Source organism: Heptranchias perlo, chromosome 14, assembly GCF_035084215.1.
Source record: "Heptranchias perlo isolate sHepPer1 chromosome 14, sHepPer1.hap1, whole genome shotgun sequence".
Classification (NCBI taxonomy): Eukaryota; Metazoa; Chordata; class Chondrichthyes; order Hexanchiformes; family Hexanchidae; genus Heptranchias; species Heptranchias perlo.
In genome coordinates this window covers 32,483,311-32,501,651 of record NC_090338.1, presented here as the reverse complement: position 1 = coordinate 32,501,651, position 18,341 = coordinate 32,483,311, and the positions used below count along the sequence as shown (strand labels likewise).

The window sequence follows — 18,341 nt, the reverse complement described above, 5'->3', positions numbered from 1 at the left end:
ATAGTGCATGACCAGTTGTCTAACGTCTTCCTTGATGATTCAGCAAGAAAGGGTTAATTCATTCACTCAGCAGCTTGTAAGTATCCTAGTCAAGGTTTAAAGACAGCAACTTAAATTTAATCTGAATGGTTAGCGTTAAGGACCATTCAGCGAGCCGACTCAGGCATCACTCACTCCTAGACATAAAATAGGATGGTAAAACCCCAAGTGGTTCCTTAGCGAGGAAAAAAGGTAAGGTTCCTTGGCATATATTTCACTAGCAGAAAAGGTTGTATGAAAGAATCTATTTTATTTTAAGGATTTCATTTCGTGGTTAAAGACTGTCGCTTTAGAAATTTGCTGTAACCATCAGGTTAGAGGTTACAGATGGTGATAGATACAATTCTGCTGCTGGTGATAGTCCACCATGCCTCATGCATGCCCAGTTTTGGGCTGCTAGATCGGTCCTTAGCTTGTCCCACATAATGTGGTAGAGGTGTCCTCACTGTGGAGATGAGACTATGTCTTCACAAGGACTGTGCAATGGTCACTCCTACCAATGTTGTTGTGGACAGTTGTGTCTGGCAGATAGGTTGGTGAGAACGAGGTTAAGTAGATTACTCTTCTTGTAGGTTATCTCACCTACAGAACTCAGCCAGCTTGGTCAGTCGTATGGACATTGAAATCCCCCACTTATTAAAGTTTATTCTCGGCCGTTACTTTCCTCAGTGCTTCCTCCAAGTGCTGTTGAATATGTGGGAGTCCTAATTCATTAGTTATGGGGTAACAATGGGTGATCAGCAGTAAGCTACTATGCCTTTGAGTAGGTGACTGCTTTGCTTATCACCTATCACTTCCGTTCCATCTGCAATTGCAGCCACGAGCTCTCTGTCAATTGACACTTCAATTCCCATCGCACTCCCACTCTGACCTTGATCTTCTACACTGTTCTAATGAAATGCAACACAAGCTCATGGAACAGCACCTTATATTTCCATTAGACACTTTTCAGCCCTCTGGCCTTAATATTGACTTCAATAACTTCAGACCATACCCATCTCTTTGGTGAGTAGTGGTAGTAGTGTGAGATGGATGTGCCAGCATTCTGGGAGTGGGGGGGGAGGGGAATCCTCCACCAGAACATTATACTGGCAGGGCATTCTGCATCTTTGGTGATGGCTGCTTTTATCTTCTCTCAGGCTCCTAGGCTGCTGGAATCCGCTCTGCTTTGCCAGTTTTTCATGTTCCCATTTCTACCGTCCATGGGTCCAATATACTTCTTATAATGAGTGCCCAGAACTGCATCCAATACTCCAAATGTAGCCTAACCAATATATTGTACAAATTCAACATTACTTCCTTACTTCTATATTCAATGCCCCACTGCAGAATCCTACACGCATTTATGATTGCCCTTTTTACCAGCAGTCCCACCTTTAAAGATCTATATACTGGAAAATTGCAGGGTGTCCGGAAAGCTCCCTTATCCTAACAGGCTGTATGAATATGTTATTGACTGGGTCTGAACTATTTATTAAAGATCACTTCCAGATAGTGCTCCTAAGTTTCATAAAACATTTTATTTACACCAGAGGCAGCTCTGTAGGCTACAGCTAGATAACAACAACTTGCATTTTTATAGCACTTTCAAAATAGTAACATGCCAAGGTGCTTCACAGGTGCGTTATTAAACAAAGTTTGGCATCAAGCCACATAAGGAGATATTAGGACTGGTGATCAACAGTTTGGTCAAAGAGGTAGGTTTTAAAGAAGGTCTTAAAAGGAGGCGAGGTAGAGAGGCAGAGGGGTTTAGGGAAGGAATTCCAGAGCTTAGGGCCCAGGGGGCTGAAGACACGGCCGTCAATGGTGGAGCCTGAAAACTGAGGATGCGCAAGGGGCCAGAATTGAAGGAGCACAGAGAACTCAGAGGATTGTAGGGCTGGAGGAGATTACAGAGATAGGGAGGGGCGAGGGCATGGAAGGATTTGAAAACAAGGATGAGAATTTTAAAATTGACGCGTTGCTTGACCGAGTCTAGAGGTAACAAAGGCATGGATGAGGGTTTCAGCAGCAGATGAGCTGAGGCAGGGGCAGGGACGGGCAATGTTACCGTACCTATCCTTGGATTATAGTGTACTCTCATGCTAAAGGCAGGGGAGATTGTCCGTTTATATGGCCAGTGGGAAATCAGCAGCTCGGAATTCAGGTAATAATCATCCTTGCTGGCTCTTTGCTCCTGTGTTAGCAGCATGGGTGGTGGAACAACAGACCTTAAATTGGGTTCAAGGAGGAAGTAAACAGGATCACATCAACAAATGGGATTCAGAGTTATTAGAAATTCACCAAGGGAAAAATACTGTGGATAGGTGGGCTAGATGGACCAAAGGTCTTCTCCTGCCAACTGTTAGTATATATGTCTATCAGTACAGTTGGTCCACCTGTTGTAACAGAACTTAAAGGCCGTGGAACATTGACCAAATAGTTGGTCAACAGCATGAAGTTTGGTACATCATGACCCTATGAACCTCTAGGTAGAAGCTCCTTTCAGGAGATTTATGAATAAATCCCAAAGAATAGTAATTGTGGGTAACTTTGTGCTTGCACTTACTGGAAATAGCGTTGAGCCTGCTACAAACTCATTTACTTACAACCCATACAGGGGAGGGAGAAAAACTTTCATTGCCTATCTGTACTGTATTTGAACCCAGGTACGAAAAGAGTACATTAATCCATCACTGCCCCCAGTTAGCCTCATTTCAGCCACTTTCAGTGCATTGCTGAATATCAATCACCTGAATTTGTCTCAAAAACAGACAGATCATGTGATTACTGTATTCCTAAAAAAACCTCAACATTCCATTTCCTATCATGTGACATTGCTATCACCTGTATTCTTGAATAAATAAATACACCAAAAAAGGAACAAATAATTTTGCTTTATTGATCTAAAGTATTCTAAATTTCTAATGCAGATATTGGTTACCTGAACTAGTCAAACAATTGCACAGTGAAAGCATTCACCTTTAAATATATGATCTTTATATCACAGTAAAAAAATACATAAAATATACTTTGTAAAACAAACATCAAAATAACAACAATGCATCTTCAGGAAACACATTATTGTAAATTCATACACCTAATGCAGATTTTATAAACTAAAGCCTGACTCAAGATCTCCAACTAAACCACTTGGTAATGAACATATTTCATATTTAGAAAAATGGATATGAGAGTCAGTTAATTTAAATCATTTCACAGTTTTCCATGCTCTCCAAAAGTGCCTTTCGGAATGGGTTTGCAAATCAAAGTCAAGCCTTCTTATAGGACAGTCTATCAAATACAAGGTTCAGCCGCATTACTAAAGAAATCGAAAACTATTTGAGAAAAGCATTTCCACTTTTAGTGCATAATGAAATTAATTTTATTTGTGTATTAAGATTGCTGCATCATTCTTCACAATCTGCAATATTGCTATCATATCACCAGCTTCGCTTGTACAACACACAAATAGGTTTGCACCCAAATATCTTCAGTGAGTAATGACTTTACGTACATAGTTCTTTGTAGGCTACTACTGTGCTTCTGAAACATATTCTTAGTTTTTGTCAATTCAACGTCTTTTTGTATGGAACCTGTGCTACCCAAATCAGTATACTGAAGTACACTATCACTGCCACCTTTTCATTCCAGCAACAATGACTAGGCTGAATTCATGAACTTCATCTTGTGTACACTCTGTTAAGGTATCCCAAGGTAAGCTTTATATGTGTAGTCTGTATTTTCTGCTGATATGCTTTCAAACATAATTGGAATGGCACTGCAGAGCTGCTATGTTCATGCTCGACATAGCAGCCTGGCTCCAACTTTTCAAATTCAGGCAAGTGCACGTGAAATGTGGATGCAACCAAAAACTTGCATTACTATTGCCTAGAAACATGACTGGTTAAAGGTTCCTGCCGACGTGAATCAGGCATTCATTTAAACTAGACTAGCATCAATATTATTTTGGTATTATCCTATGGGCGCAAATAAATTTTAAATGGTTTGCCAATATCTGGGAATTTGGTGGTGGGGGAGAAGAGGAGTTATTAAACTCTCAGATTTACTCTGGAGTAAAATTCATGTCAGATTCTTGCATGAAAATACCAGGTTAACTGAGATTAAACTCAACTGATATTTTCAGCACTGACTTAACAAATGGTAGAAACAGTAGAAATGTTGAGGAAACAATAATGACCTTACAAGTCCCAAAAAGCCTAAAGGAATTAAAAATCTTATTCCAAATGAATCCCCCAAATTGTTGCTTCCATACATTGACACTTTCCAAGTCTAACATAGTCATTTTATTTTTTTTTAATCAATTACTCAGATCAGTTTCCATGCAATTATTTAGTAATAGTCACTAACCAAACTGTAGTTACTTCAAATCAAAACTCCAATATATAGCATATGCAGGCATTGCAACTTTATGAGTGCTGCCCCACAGCATTGCCTGATTTCTATTTACACTCATTAAGTTATTTCTCTGCTCCTATAGTTGCAATCTTATGATGGAGCTGAAAATCCAGATTTTACCAGGTTTACACACATACAAGTGGACCTCAAATAATATCAACTTAGAATATAACTTAAAGTTGATTGATTCAACACGTGTAAATAGGGTAGCTTAACTCAGAGTAGTATAACACTTCCAATTCTGGATAAATGCACAGAAATTGAATAGACTAAAATCTGCCTAAATGCATCCTGTGTAAATGCTGCAGCTTATTTTTAAGTTGGTACAAGAATAAAAATCACCTTAAAGCTTAACTGACATTTCTAGCACACAAACAAAATAACTAAGATTTCACAACAGGATAACCGTGCTTAGTCTAGAATTTAAAAAAAAATACCATATCGCTGTTTCTAGCTTATCACATATAAACTGGGGCAGTTATTCAAGGATACTCAGGCAGGACAAGATAGCTGATGCTACATTTTCCATAACACGGTAGTTTCAGTTCTTCTGATTTGTTTTTGTTTGCTTTTGGCAACAAGGCTTGTACATTTTAGTAAGTATACTATTGCTTGTATATACAATGTTGTAAACCCTGCCAAGGAATTAAAAAAATTCACCCACATATAGGCTAACGCAAAACCAATCTGCTTCAATGCCTCTAGTTCATTGTACACATTTAAAAGGGCATTTATTGGGTACTAGTCACAAATGAATGTCAGTTAATTTGTCGGCCTATTCAGGTTCTTTCTTCCCCATAAGCAAAGGGGAGGAAAGTATTAATCTACAGGCTCCATGGGCTTGATCACTCCACAATATTCCGTTTATTTCTGTTATTACTAAGTATAGTGGACCTTCTTCAGAGTCACAATCATTTACTGAATCAGTTCAGTCCATAAGCAGAAGCCACACAAGATCTGATTAAAAATAAGCCAACATTTCATGCTTTGAAAAATGTTAAGATACAATCTGTAAGTAATTAGACACACAGTCACATTTGTCAACATTTGAATCCTGACAACAGGCTTGAAAAGTGCATTCAAATAGGTCTTCGACTTTGCAAATATTTAGTTGCATTAATACTTATTCAGCAGTCATTTATAGTTTTCAACATGCACATTTATCATTATCAATTTATCTGTGTGCATTAGTCATTGATGAAAGCATTGTGAACCATCTCTTTGGTCCTGTTGAGCCACTAGCTTAAATAATCTGCACTTGTACAAATTTTACCAGGTGGGCATCATATCTGGGAACCATATCCTTCCTAGATAATTGGAAACCTCCCAGTGGATTTGCTCCAAGTTATATTTCTGATCTGGTATCAGCACTTCCTCCATGATGGATAGCTGAGTCAGCCGTCCTCCACACATCTTCACAAACTCCACCAACGCACTGCAAGAAATCTCACATTCACCCAGACCCACGGCAGTTAGGTTTTTGCAACGCTCTGCAATGCGGATCAGTTCGTCGTCCAGAGGCTGAAGACCATTTGCACAGACTACCAGTTCGATCAATCTTGGGCAGTTCATTCCAATACGACCCAAAATCTCCTTACTGACTGCATGGCCAAAATAGATGTGCGTGACTGGAGTTTCATCACAGAAAAATGGGTCAAACTCTTCTTCATACAGAAAGAAGTACATGACGATGTTGACTTTTGGAGAGTGTTTCACAAGAGCATCCCAGCTACACATTTTGATTCTGTGGAACTGGGTCTGTCCAGGGTTCTCACTCACCACATCGATGCGAAGGTGTTCCAGATGAACGTGCTTCTCGCTGGATAAAGCTAACAGCAACTCATCGTTCAGAAGGTAATAGCTTAGTGCCAGCTCTCTGAGGCCATGGCACTGATCTGCCACACAAAGGACACCTGTAGAGGAAATAAAATTTAATACCAATGTTCCATATGACTAACAAAAATGCACAGTCAATATAAAAATAAATTTACAAATTAGGCACTGGTAATTTGAACTAGATGGTCAAGAGGGCCAGGATGATTATATTTTTTCCACTTTATAGACTTAGGACGAAATTCTCCTTTCTCTGCTAACCAAGTGTTTCAAGCGAAATGAGCTTTGGCAATTTCATTTCAGTTCATGGTGGGAATAGCCCATATTCTCAAACAAAATTAGCAATCGCCCCGAGATACAAATAGAGACTAGCAATGGAAATGTCACTTTAGTGCAAAAGGGGTGTTTTCTGAAGTTATCATTATTCATAAATATTTACATCAATTTTATTTATTTGTGCAATTAAAAGATTTTGTTTGGGGAGGAAATAGATGTGTAATCAAGATGAAGAAGGCTTCTCTACTTTCTGACAAACTTAGTTATATTAGCACACCTGATCTCAATTGCATCAGCAAAATACACAAAATATTTAGTAACTTCCTCTACCATACAGGACTCGGTCAGTACGGAATTCAGGAATGAGCAATGTGCGCCATTGGTTTCCTGTTTGAAAGGATTTAGTTATCAGTGCAAGTGCTCCCTAACCCACCCCATGGATCTTTTACAATCAGTAAGCCAAGAGAAGGAACAGTTGAATTTTTTAAGATCACAGGCAAAGTCTAGAGAACAGCATTATTTCTTAGTAAAACTGTCAGACAACTAACTCTTATTACAACTTTTCTCTAGCATCATGTAGCCACAAAAGTGGTGACATTACTTAAAATAGTAGAGCTGCAACACAAAAATTCTGCAAAAAGTAAACTAAAATCAATTTACCCTATAAAAATAAATCATACTTGATATTTGTTCAACTTCAATTATACAAGATTCCAAAGCTGTATTAATCAAACTATGCTTTTTGTGAATCATCCCATCCACTCGAATGGCTTGAGTATGTCATCAATAGTCTAACACACTAAACATTACTGCTCTCTTCAGAACAGCAAAATCATTTGAGCAATCATTACATAATGTAATGCAATTTTTGCATGACAAACTAAATTAGAAAATGGGAACTTCCAATGTTATTCAATAAAAATGACGACCTGATGTAGTAGGGCTCCATGAAAAGGAGTTGACATAGATTCCACAGGCCCCTCTGTATTGACTTCCCAATATCAGTACGCAGTGGAAGAGAGACACAAGACACATCATTTCAGTACTCCTAAAACATTTCTTGCTGATTTGCAAATTACATTGTGAGCAAGCTTGGATTTACCTGCAGGAGAAACATGAGGGCAACTGCACATTTTCAACAATTTCAGGGTGTCACTGTTATTAGCCACCAAAACTTTGAGAGATGGATCATCTACCGGTGTATCATCAATCTTGATTGATGACAGTGACTTTGAGTTCACAAATACCACAGTCAGAGCCGACACAAAACGTGACTGTGAAAGCAAAAAGGAAGGTAATGAATATTGTGTAATTGTAGTCAGAATTTTTATGACAGTTAAACTAGATTTAACATTTTTAAAAAGCTACCTTTAACAAATTCATGAAACTAGGTTTTGCTGTGGAGATCAACCCTAAGGTCTTTATGGAACAGTTGACCAGTTGTGAAAGAATATCACAGGCTGCCTCTGCAGACTCAGTGCTACTGTCAACCTGGAAAAGGCAAGAAAGGAGATTTAAATGATGCAAATTAGGCTACACAGTACACTCAATTCTGTAATTTATAGTACAACCAGATATATGTTGCTACTAATAACTAAAGGAGGGACAAAAAACATTCAAAACACCACTCAAGACAGTATTGAAGCTGTTATTAATATTGCTTAGTGGATGAACTTGGTATTTTGCCTATAGTAGCAACTTTTGTGGTGCCTTTATCTTACATAAACTATGAAAACTTAATTAAAATATCACAGAAATAAGGTTGAGGACACAATGGTCACTTTACTGCTTTACATGCAGTTTGTAAAATGTTAACTTGGACCAATCCCAACTCTCATGAATGCATTGATCAATTTCAATCATGCCCCACTTCATAGTAACACTCCCGACTATTGAAGTGTTTCACGGACAATTGTAACCTTAAAGGACTTAGTTGCAGTTACAGGAATCATGGGATGAAAGGAAATCTAATAGGCGCTCAACTAGTCCACTCCCTTCCACATTAAATCACAGAAATGAACACTACAGAATTTTGATAGTAGAGCGGAACCTCCCCATTATTCACCATAATCAAGAATTTCTCTCCCCCCAAATGAAAATTGGCAGATAATTAAATTCCCAAATTTTGGTCTTGCATCTATGGCACAGTAATACCCTAGTCATCAGAATGAAGTAAAGTACAATACAAATGAATCTAATGACCCAGGTTATCAACCTCCTCCCCAGTTACATTTTGTTTTTGGCAGACCTGGGGCATGAGGAAACAGAATGTACTGTTGTTTCCCCGCCACTTTCTGATGGTCGGACTTCTCAACTGCCCAATGTGGGAGGGGAGGAGTCAAATGGCAACTATAAGTAAATGAGGCAAATACAATGTCCACCATGTTTCCTCTCTGTATACTAGCACGAGCATCCAAACATCAGAAGAGGGGTTGTGCAAGAGCTCTCAGAGCACTGTCATTCACAGACCCCATTATCCAAGTTAACATTTTTTTGCAAACAAAAAAAGTTATCTTTTGTTTAAATTTCTGCAGCGACCCCTACGCCCTCTCTCCTCCCCTCCTTCCAACACCACCCCCGCCCCACAGAAGACCTGCCTTAGAAACTCTCTGCTTCCACACTGGTGAGATCCTTGGCAGGGACTGGGAAGCTAACCTTCTGTATATATATTTTTTTATTCGTTCATGGGATGTGGGCATCCCTGGCGAGGCCACCATTTATTGCCCATCCCTAATTGCCCTCGAGATGGTGGTGGTGAGCTGCCTTCTTGAACTGATGCAGTCCGTGTGGTGAAGGTTCTCCCACAGTGCTGTTAGGAAGGGAGTTCCAGGATTTTGACCCAGCGACGATGAAGGAACGGCGATATATTTCCAAGTCGGGATGGTGTGTGACTTGGAGGGGAACGTGCAGGTGGTGTTGTTCCCATGTGCCTGCCGCCCTTGTCCTTCTAGGTGGAAGAGGTCGCGGGTTTGGGAGGTGCTGTCGAAGAAGCCTTGGCAAGTTGCTGCAGTGCATCCTGTGGATGGTACACACTGCAGCCACAGTGCGCAGATGGTGAAGGGAGTGAATGTTTAGGGTGGTGGATGGGGTGCCAATCAAGCGGGCTGCTTTGTCCTGGATGGTGTCGAGCTTCTTGAGGGTTGTTGGAGCTGCACTCATCCAGGCAAGTGGAGAGTATTCCATCACACTCCTGACTTGTGCCTTGTAAATGGTGGAAAAGCTTTGGGGAGTCAGGAGGTGAATCACTCGCCGTAGAATACCCAGCCTCTGACCTGCTCTTGTAGCCACAGTATTTATGTGGCTGGTCCAGTTAAGTTTCTGGTCAATGGTGACCCCCAGGATGTTGATGGTGGGGGATTCGGCGATGGCAATGCCGTTGAATGTCAAGGGGAGGTGGTTAGACTCTCTCTTGTTGGAGATGGTCATTGCTTGGCACTTGTCTGGCATGATTGTTACTTGCCACTTATCAGCCCAAGCCTGGATGTTGACCAGGTCTTGCTGCATGTGGGCACGAACTGCTTCATTATCTGAGGGGTTGCAAATGGAACTGAACACTGCAATCATCAGCAAGCATCCCCATTTCTGACCTTATGATGGAGGGAAGGTCATTGATGAAGCAGCTGAAGATGGTTGGGCCTAGGACACTGCCCTGAGGAACTCCTGCAGCAATGTCTTGGGGCTGAGATGATTGGCCTCCAACAACCACTACCATCTTCCTTTGTGCTCGGTAAGACTCCAGCCACTGGAGAGTTTTCTCGGATTCCCATTGACTTCAATTTTAATAGGGCTCCTTGGTGCCACACTCAGTCAAATGCTGCCTTGATGTCAAGGGCAGTCACTCTCACCTCACCTCTGGAATTCAGCTCTTTTGTCCATGTTTGGACCAAGGCTGTAATGAGGTCTAGAGCTGAGTGGTCCTGGCGGAACCCAAACTGAGCATGGGTGAGCAGGTTATTGGTGAGTAAGTGCCGCTTGATAGCACTGTCGACGACACCTTCCATCACTTTGCTGATGATTGAGAGTAGGCTGATGGGATGGTAATTGGCCAGATTGGATGTGTCCTGCTTTTTGTGGACAGGACATACCTGGGCAATTTTCCACATTGTCGGGTAGATGCCAGTGTTGTAGCTGTACTGGAACAGTTTGGCTAAAGGCGTGGCTAGTTCTGGAGCACAAGTCTGCAGCACTGCAGCCGGGATGCTGTCGGGGCCCATAGCCTTTGCTAGATCCAGTGCACTCAGCCGTTTCTTGATATCACGTCGGTGTGAATTGAATTGGCAGAAGACCGGCTTCTGTGATGGTGGGGATATCGGGAAGAAGCAGAGATGGATCATCCACTCGGCACTTCTGGCTGAAGATGGTTGCAAACACTTCAGCCTTGTCTTTTGCACTCACGTGCTGGACTCTGCCATCATTGAGGATGGGGATATTTACAGAGCCTCCTCTTCCCGTTAGTTGTTTAATTGTCCACCACCATTCACGACTGGATGTGGCAGGACTGCACAGCTTTGATCTGATCCATTGGTTGTGGAATCGCTTAGCTCTGTCTATAGCATGTTGCTTCCGCTGTTGACCCTGTGACCGGATATACAGCCAGGATCAAATGGGACATCTCAGGTGGTGGTGGGGGGTTTGGGGTAGGGGACAGGGGAGTCCTGTCCCACCAGAATTGTTGCCCAATCAGGGAAGGGAATTGCCCAGGCCAAGCTTTCTTGGGTTAAGGTCAATTTACATCAGACATCGTAAAATTGTGTTTGGTGAACTGTGGAACGAGGAGACATAACATGCAAGGCATTATCCTGCAAAAATTCTAGTGGTAACCACAGTACAGAAAATGGAGGTTCTGCTGTACAAAGCTTTAAGACTTAAGATATGTACCTCCAAAATAAATCTGATTGAGAACTGATAAAATAATATCAGCGCACATTCGAGAGCAAAATTTCCTTGGTTATTTCTGAGTTGCAATTCATAGATATTCAGCATTTTTTAAATAAACAATTTGGATTCTCCTCCCCCCACATGGCCAACTTCTACCCCCTTCCCCCACTCCCACACATATTGCATCTTGAGAGTGCTTTTAAAAAAACAATTAGGCTTAGAATCAGATTTTACGGGAGGCAGCCATTTGCCCATTGTACCTGTAATGGCTCTCTGAAGGAGGTACCCAGTTGGTCCTATTCCCAGATCCTTAGAATCCTTCACATTTTCTTTTTCAAATATTTATCCACTTCTATTAAAAACTATTATGGGTTCTGTTTCCACTACTGATTCTGGTAGGGCATTCATTTATATTCATCCACTTCTCTTTTAAAAGCTATTATTGGTTCTGCTTCCACTACTGTTTTTGGTAGTGCATTGCATGTCCTAATAATCCTATGCATAAAAACATTCTCCTAATCTCTTCCTTTGTTCCGATGTGAGTTTGGCAATGATCTTACGTCAGACTTCATTAAATTGAGTTTGGTGAACTCCAAATTCATTCACTAAGGTGATACCAGGCATAAGAGGCTTTAGTTATGAGGATGAGAGAAACTGGTTTCATTAGAACAAAGAGTACGAGGGTATCAATTTGTTGTGTTCAAAATTATTAAATTTATGACCGAGTTACCAACTCACTAACCAGTAAAAATAGGTTTTCCCGATTTACCTTAATCAAACCTTTCATAATTCTCCTGATTTTTGTTCTGTTATTGTGCCTCTTATACCCAAGTCTAGATCATGTGTTTAAAATGATTAAGGGATTTGAAAGGATAGATGCAGAGAAATTATTCTCCTGAACTATTTTCTCTGATGAGGAATTTCATAGCAAGGGTGCATAACCTTAAAAGAGTTAGGCCATTTAGGAGTGAAATCAGGATTTTCACACTAAGGGTAGTGGAAATATGAAACTCTCTTCCCCCAAAGGGACGTGGTTGGTGGGTCAATTGAAATTTTCAAGACTGAGATCATAATGGACTCTTAAGGGGGTGAGGGAAGGAGAAGAGATTGGGGCCAAATAATGGTCTCAATATCTTCTCCCCCCCCACCCCCACCACCTTAAAATTTAACTACTTAATAATGTCCTTTCCTTATTCTTCCTCTCCCAAATGTGTATACATGCATACTTCTAGATTTCCCAGGAACTAGGGTGCAGCTTTGGGTGCTTATCTCAGTTCCACAGCTCCCTAAAAATAACAATAGTTCAGTTACACATCATTGGAAGACTGTAAATTTATTGGAGGTATCACACTGACTATAGGCAAACTGTTTATACATAATACCATTTACCTAATTCTTTAGCAAAATTAAGATGCAAGCAGCTCTCATTTATTCTTCCCATCTCAAAATCTCATTCACATTATACAATTTTTTGCCTTAGCGTATTTACTTAAAATGAAAGTTGTTATTTATTGTTTTACTCTTTTATCCTCTCAGTTCAAACCTTTTTAAAAAATATTTAAGTATCAGTCCCTCCTTTTTAAAACATTTATATGTTTTTTCCCCCATTATCCTTACTCTCCACAGTGGACTTGAAGCTCTTGCTGTGGATATCTGTATAGTAGTGCAACTTTAAAATTTCTTGCAACAGCACTCCCTCACCCCACCCCCCTCCCACCGCAGTACGTTCCAGTCACAAAGACCACAAATGGTAGTTCTTCACCCTGCCCCAGGCTTGGCTCACTGTCTCTGAACGCAATGCCTGAACTAAGCACCAAAGCCTCACATTTCCCTTTCTGGCTCCACTGCCGACATTGCTACCAACACCACCCCACCCCCTCATCCCCGCAACACAAACACTAATCCCACCATCAACTTTAGGTCAAATTTTTTATTTAATTGCTTAAGCTATATAAATGCCTAAAAAAAAAACCTTTATTTTTGATTCTCACTCTGCCCCTAACTGCTTGTACCTCTCAGATACTGGTGTGTTTATCAGTTTTTTTTTGCTGTTCCCAGAACTTAGAGAGGGGTAGAGAGAGATGAAGAAAAGCACTAGCAATCCTGCCTTTGATCACAATCAAGTGATTTCTTCCATGAAGTGGAAGAATGGATAGGATTAAACTCAGCTGTGATGTCCCCCACAGTCAACCAGTCTTCTGACACTCTCTCAACTGAACTCATTTCCACACCACCTGAGGAAGGAGGAAGCCTCCGAAAGCTTGTGGAATTAAAAATAAAATTGTTGGACTATAACTTGGTGTTGTAAAATTGTTTACAATTGTCAACCCCAGTCCATCACCGGCATCTCCACATCAGCAACTAAATAGTCACTGTTAAGGTACCAGAGGACTGCCAGCACACTGGCCTTCAGAAAAGGAGAGAGACGTATTGGGGGATGGGAAAGAAAGAGAAGGATGAATTCTGTATGTCAAAATAAATATTAGCATTATATTTTTAAAACTGTATGGTTCACACTATCTTTTATACCTTAAAACTGACATACTGCAGATGACCTGCATGCCTTTTGATTATCTGCTGGATCAGACCTGGGTGGGTTGATTTCAGATAGGACGTGGCTGGCTGGTTCAGTTCAAACTCAAATCGTCTCCATAGCTCAGGCATGTGAAAGACTTCATGCCATGTTCTACATACTGATGACGCATAGGCCCGATCTACCAATGGCAAGTACTGAAAGATGTGCAGAATCACATCGTAGTGCAGGTTTCCCCAGTCTACATGAGAACCAGCCAAAGTCTCAAAGGTTTGAGCTGAGCTAGTCTTCTGTCTTTTATTTCCTTTATCAACACATGAAGCAGGTTGGGTCTCAACTTTTAGGTCAACTCTATTTTGCTTCATTCTGAAAAAAAATGAGGAACAAGAAGTGATTTGTTATTTTTGTTGAAGGTGAGCATTTTGTACTCATCAGTTGTAATTAGCAAATCTTGTATCCAGATAATCAGCTTCAAACTTAGCTGTATTTAAATAAAATCAGTCTAGTCCATGGGCTGATGCAGTTTAACAAAGTAAAAGATGGGATGTGATTTTGTTAAGTTTATCCAACACCAAAAGGTGTAGATTAATATGTAGTTTCAAAGAATTTTTAAAAAATTTCCGTCGCATTTTTTCTCTCAAATATGTCATTGAAATAGCATGTTATTTTGATTTCATACAGAAAACTGCCAAGAGAATTTCAGCAGTTAATGCATTTCTCTCTATTGACAATTTGCTCCTTCACAGTGTTGGCTCAACAGTGCAGTCGTCCCAAATGATATCAATGCTTGAAGCAGGATAAAAATGTACAAATCTTTGTAACAATTCTTTGGTTCAGATTAATAGTACAGTATGAGTTCAAAGATCAATCAACTAAGATCAAGGTCATATTAAAACTAAAACTGTGGCTTGGCTGAGCAAAAAAGCAGAGATGTTCAGATACAAAAAAAACTGTTGATAATAAAAACTTTATCTTTTAATCTGTAGATAACATTCATTCTGCCAGGAAACAATGCAATTGCCAAGTACTGTAATGGATACACCAACTGCTTTGTTCTCGTGACTAGCACATCACCTAATAAATGTTACCAGAATCCCAAAGTTTAAAACTTCAAACAAGTCATGGAACAAACTGGCAACAATGCATAAAGATAAATCCTGAAATGAGCTAAATATGCCAAACATGGACTTTCTTCCACATTTCTAATACATAAGATTAATTAATTATTGCTTGAGTGAACATTGCAGCCAGACAGATGTATTACGACATCAGTCTAATGAGGGGGTAAACTTTAAGAAGGGACAGTTTCCAGTTTATTTGGCAATGTGCTCCACAATAAAAAGAACTTGCATTCTCTGATACAACTTATCAGAGCCTCAGGATGTCCCAAAGTGGTGTACAGCCATTGGATTCTTTTAAGTGCAATCACTATTGTTGTAGGCAAATTCAGCAATCAATTTTGGCACAGCAAAGTCCAACAAACAGCAAATAAGTGAATGACCATCACCACAAGGACTGCAGCAGTTCAAGGAGTAGGCCCATCACCACCTCAGCGCAACTAGGGATGGGCAATAAATGCTGCCTTTCCAACGTCTTCCATATCCTAGAAACAAAATAATTAAGAAACAATCTGTTTCTGGTGGTGGTTGAGCTGGAAATGTTGGCAGGATATCAAAAGAACTTCTTGATCTCCTCTCAATAACCTATCCAAACATGCAGACAGGGATGCAGTTTAACATCGCATACAAAAGCCTTACAAAAATACATGACCAATATACAAAAATTATTTATGGTGATGGTAAATTTAATGTTTGTCACTCCAAATTTAGCCAGAAGCAAGTTCAATAGAAATGATCTCTGAGGCCTTTAAAATAAAAAAGCAATCAACCCAAATAGACAGCTTATATTGTTCAAATGATTTATTTGCATGTGGAATTTTGAATATCATTCACCTAACTACAGTAATCCCTAATGTTTGGATAGCAATTCTGGACAAGGATACAACCAACTGCCCTACTATAATTTTGTGATCAAAACTAAAACAATTGTGCACAAGTACCTTTTAAGCAGTTGCCATTATACAGCACATTACAATTATATAAAACAAGTCATATTTTCTGCTAATACAGGGCAAGCAATTATATAATACGAAAACATAGAAACATAGAAAATAGGAGCAAGAGTAGGCCATTCGGCCCTTTGGGCCTGCTCCGCCATTCAAAATGATCATGGCTGATCGTCTAACTCAGTACCCTGTTCCCGCTTTCTCCCCATATCCCTTGATCCCTTTAGCATTAAGAGTATATCAATCTCCTTCTTGAATACATCTAATGACTTGGCCTCCACTGCCTTCTGTGGTAGAGAATTCCACAGGTTCACCACCCTCTGAGTGAAGAAATTTCTCCTCATCTCGGTTCTAAAAGGTATACCCCGTATCCTGAGACTGTGACCCCTGGTTCTGGACTCCCCAGCCATCGGGAACATCTTCCCTGCATCTAGTCTGTCTAGTCCTGTTAGAATTTTATATGTTTCGATGAGATCATCTCTCATTCTTCTAAATTCTAGTGAATATAGGCCTAGTCGACCCAATCTCTCCTATACATCAGTCCTGCCATCCCAGGAATCAGTCTGGTAAACCTTCATTGCACTCCCTCCATGGGAAGGACATCCTTCCTCAGAACCAAAACTGCACACAATACTCCAGATGTGGTCTCACCAAGGATCCGTATAACTGCAGTAAGACATCCCTGCACCTATACTCAAATCCTCTTGCAATGATGGCTAACATACCATTCGCTTTCCTAACTGCTTGCTGCGCCTGAATGCTCGCTTTCAGCGACTGGTGTACCCAGCCCAGCACTGAGGTCTCGTTGCACCTCCCCTTTTCCCAATCTATCACCATTCAGATAATAATCTGCCTTTCTGTTTTTACAACCAAAGTGGATAACCTCACGTTTATCCACGTTATACTGCATCTGCCATGTTCTTGCCCACTCACCCAACTTGTCTAAATCACATTGGAGCCTCTTCGCATCCTCCTCACAGCTCACATTCCACCTCAGCTTTGTGTCGCCTGCAAACTTGGAAATGTTACATTTAGTTCCCTCATCCAAATCATTGATATATATTGTGAATAGCTAGGGCCCAAGCACTGATCCCTGCGGTACCCCACTAGTCACTGCCTGCCACCCGGAAAAAGACCCATTTATTCCTACTCTCTGTTTCCTGCCTGTCAACCAATTCTCACTCCATGCCAGTATATTCCCCCCAATCCCATGTGCTTTAATTTTGCACACTAACCTCTTGTGTGTGACCTTATCAAAAGCCTTCTGAAAATCCAAATACACCACATCCACTGGTTCTCCCCTACCTATTCTACTAGTTACATCCTCAACAAACTCCAGTAGATTTGTTAGGCATGATTTCCCTTTCATAAACCCATGCTGACTTTGTCCAATCCCGTTAATGCCCTCCAAGTGTTCTGTTATCACATCTTTTATAATAGACTCTAGCATTTTTCCCACTACTGATGTTAGGCTAACTGGTCTGTAATTTCCTGTTTTTTCTCTCCCTCCTTTTTTAAATAGTGGGGTTACATTTGCCACCCTCCAATCTGTAGGAACTGTTCCAGAATCTATAGAATTTTGGAAGATGACCACCAATGCATCCACTATTTCCAGGGCCACTTCCTTTAGTTCTCTGGGATGTAGATTATCAGGCCCTGGGGGTTTGTCAGCCTTTAGCCCCATTAATTTCCCTAGCACTATTTTTTTTTAACTAATACTGGTTTCCTTCAGTTCCTCCCTCTCACTAGACCCTTGGTTCCCTAAGATTTCTGGCAGGTTATTTGTCTCCTCCTTTGTGAAGACAGAACCAAAGTATGTGTTTAATTGTTCTGCCATTTCTTTGTTCCCCATTATAATTTCCCCCATTTCTGACTGTAAGGGACCTACATTTGTCTTCACTAATCTTTTTCTCTTGACATATTTATAGAAGCTTTTACAGTCAGTTTTTATGTTCCCTGCCAGTTTACTCTCATACTCTATTTTCCCCCTCTTAATCAATCTCTTTGTCCTCCTTTGCTGAATTCTGAACTGCTCCCAATCCTCAGGCTTGCCGCTTTTCCTGGCAATTTTATTTGTCTCCTCTTTGGATCTAATACTATCCCTAATTTCTTTTGTAAGCCACGGTTGAGCCACCTTTCCTGTTTTATTTTTGCGCAAGACAGGAATGAATAATTGTTGTAATTCCTGCACACGTTCTTTAAATATTACCCATTGCCTACCCACCGTCATCCCTTTCAGTAAAGTTCCCCAATCTATCATAGCCAACTCGCACCTCATACTTTCGTAATTTCCTTTATTTAGATTCAGGACCCTAGTTT

General features: G+C 40.5%; 1 protein-coding gene across 2 annotated transcripts in view; it reads right to left on the bottom strand.

The window, feature by feature from the left end:
• Window positions 1–5,278: 5,278 nt before the first annotated feature.
• LOC137332411 (F-box/LRR-repeat protein 3-like) overlaps window positions 5,279–18,341 on the bottom strand; it is a 32,416-nt gene continuing 19,353 nt past the window's right edge. For both annotated transcript variants that reach the window (XM_067996222.1, XM_067996221.1), the window contains exons 3-6: window positions 13,954–14,323; window positions 7,915–8,037; window positions 7,649–7,820; window positions 5,279–6,350 (exon numbers count right to left, since the gene is read on the bottom strand). In XM_067996222.1, coding sequence (XP_067852323.1) covers window positions 5,707–6,350; window positions 7,649–7,820; window positions 7,915–8,037; window positions 13,954–14,322 — 1,308 coding nt within the window. In that variant the 5' untranslated portion in view covers window position 14,323 and the 3' untranslated portion in view covers window positions 5,279–5,706. The remainder of the gene's footprint in view (window positions 6,351–7,648; window positions 7,821–7,914; window positions 8,038–13,953; window positions 14,324–18,341) is intronic.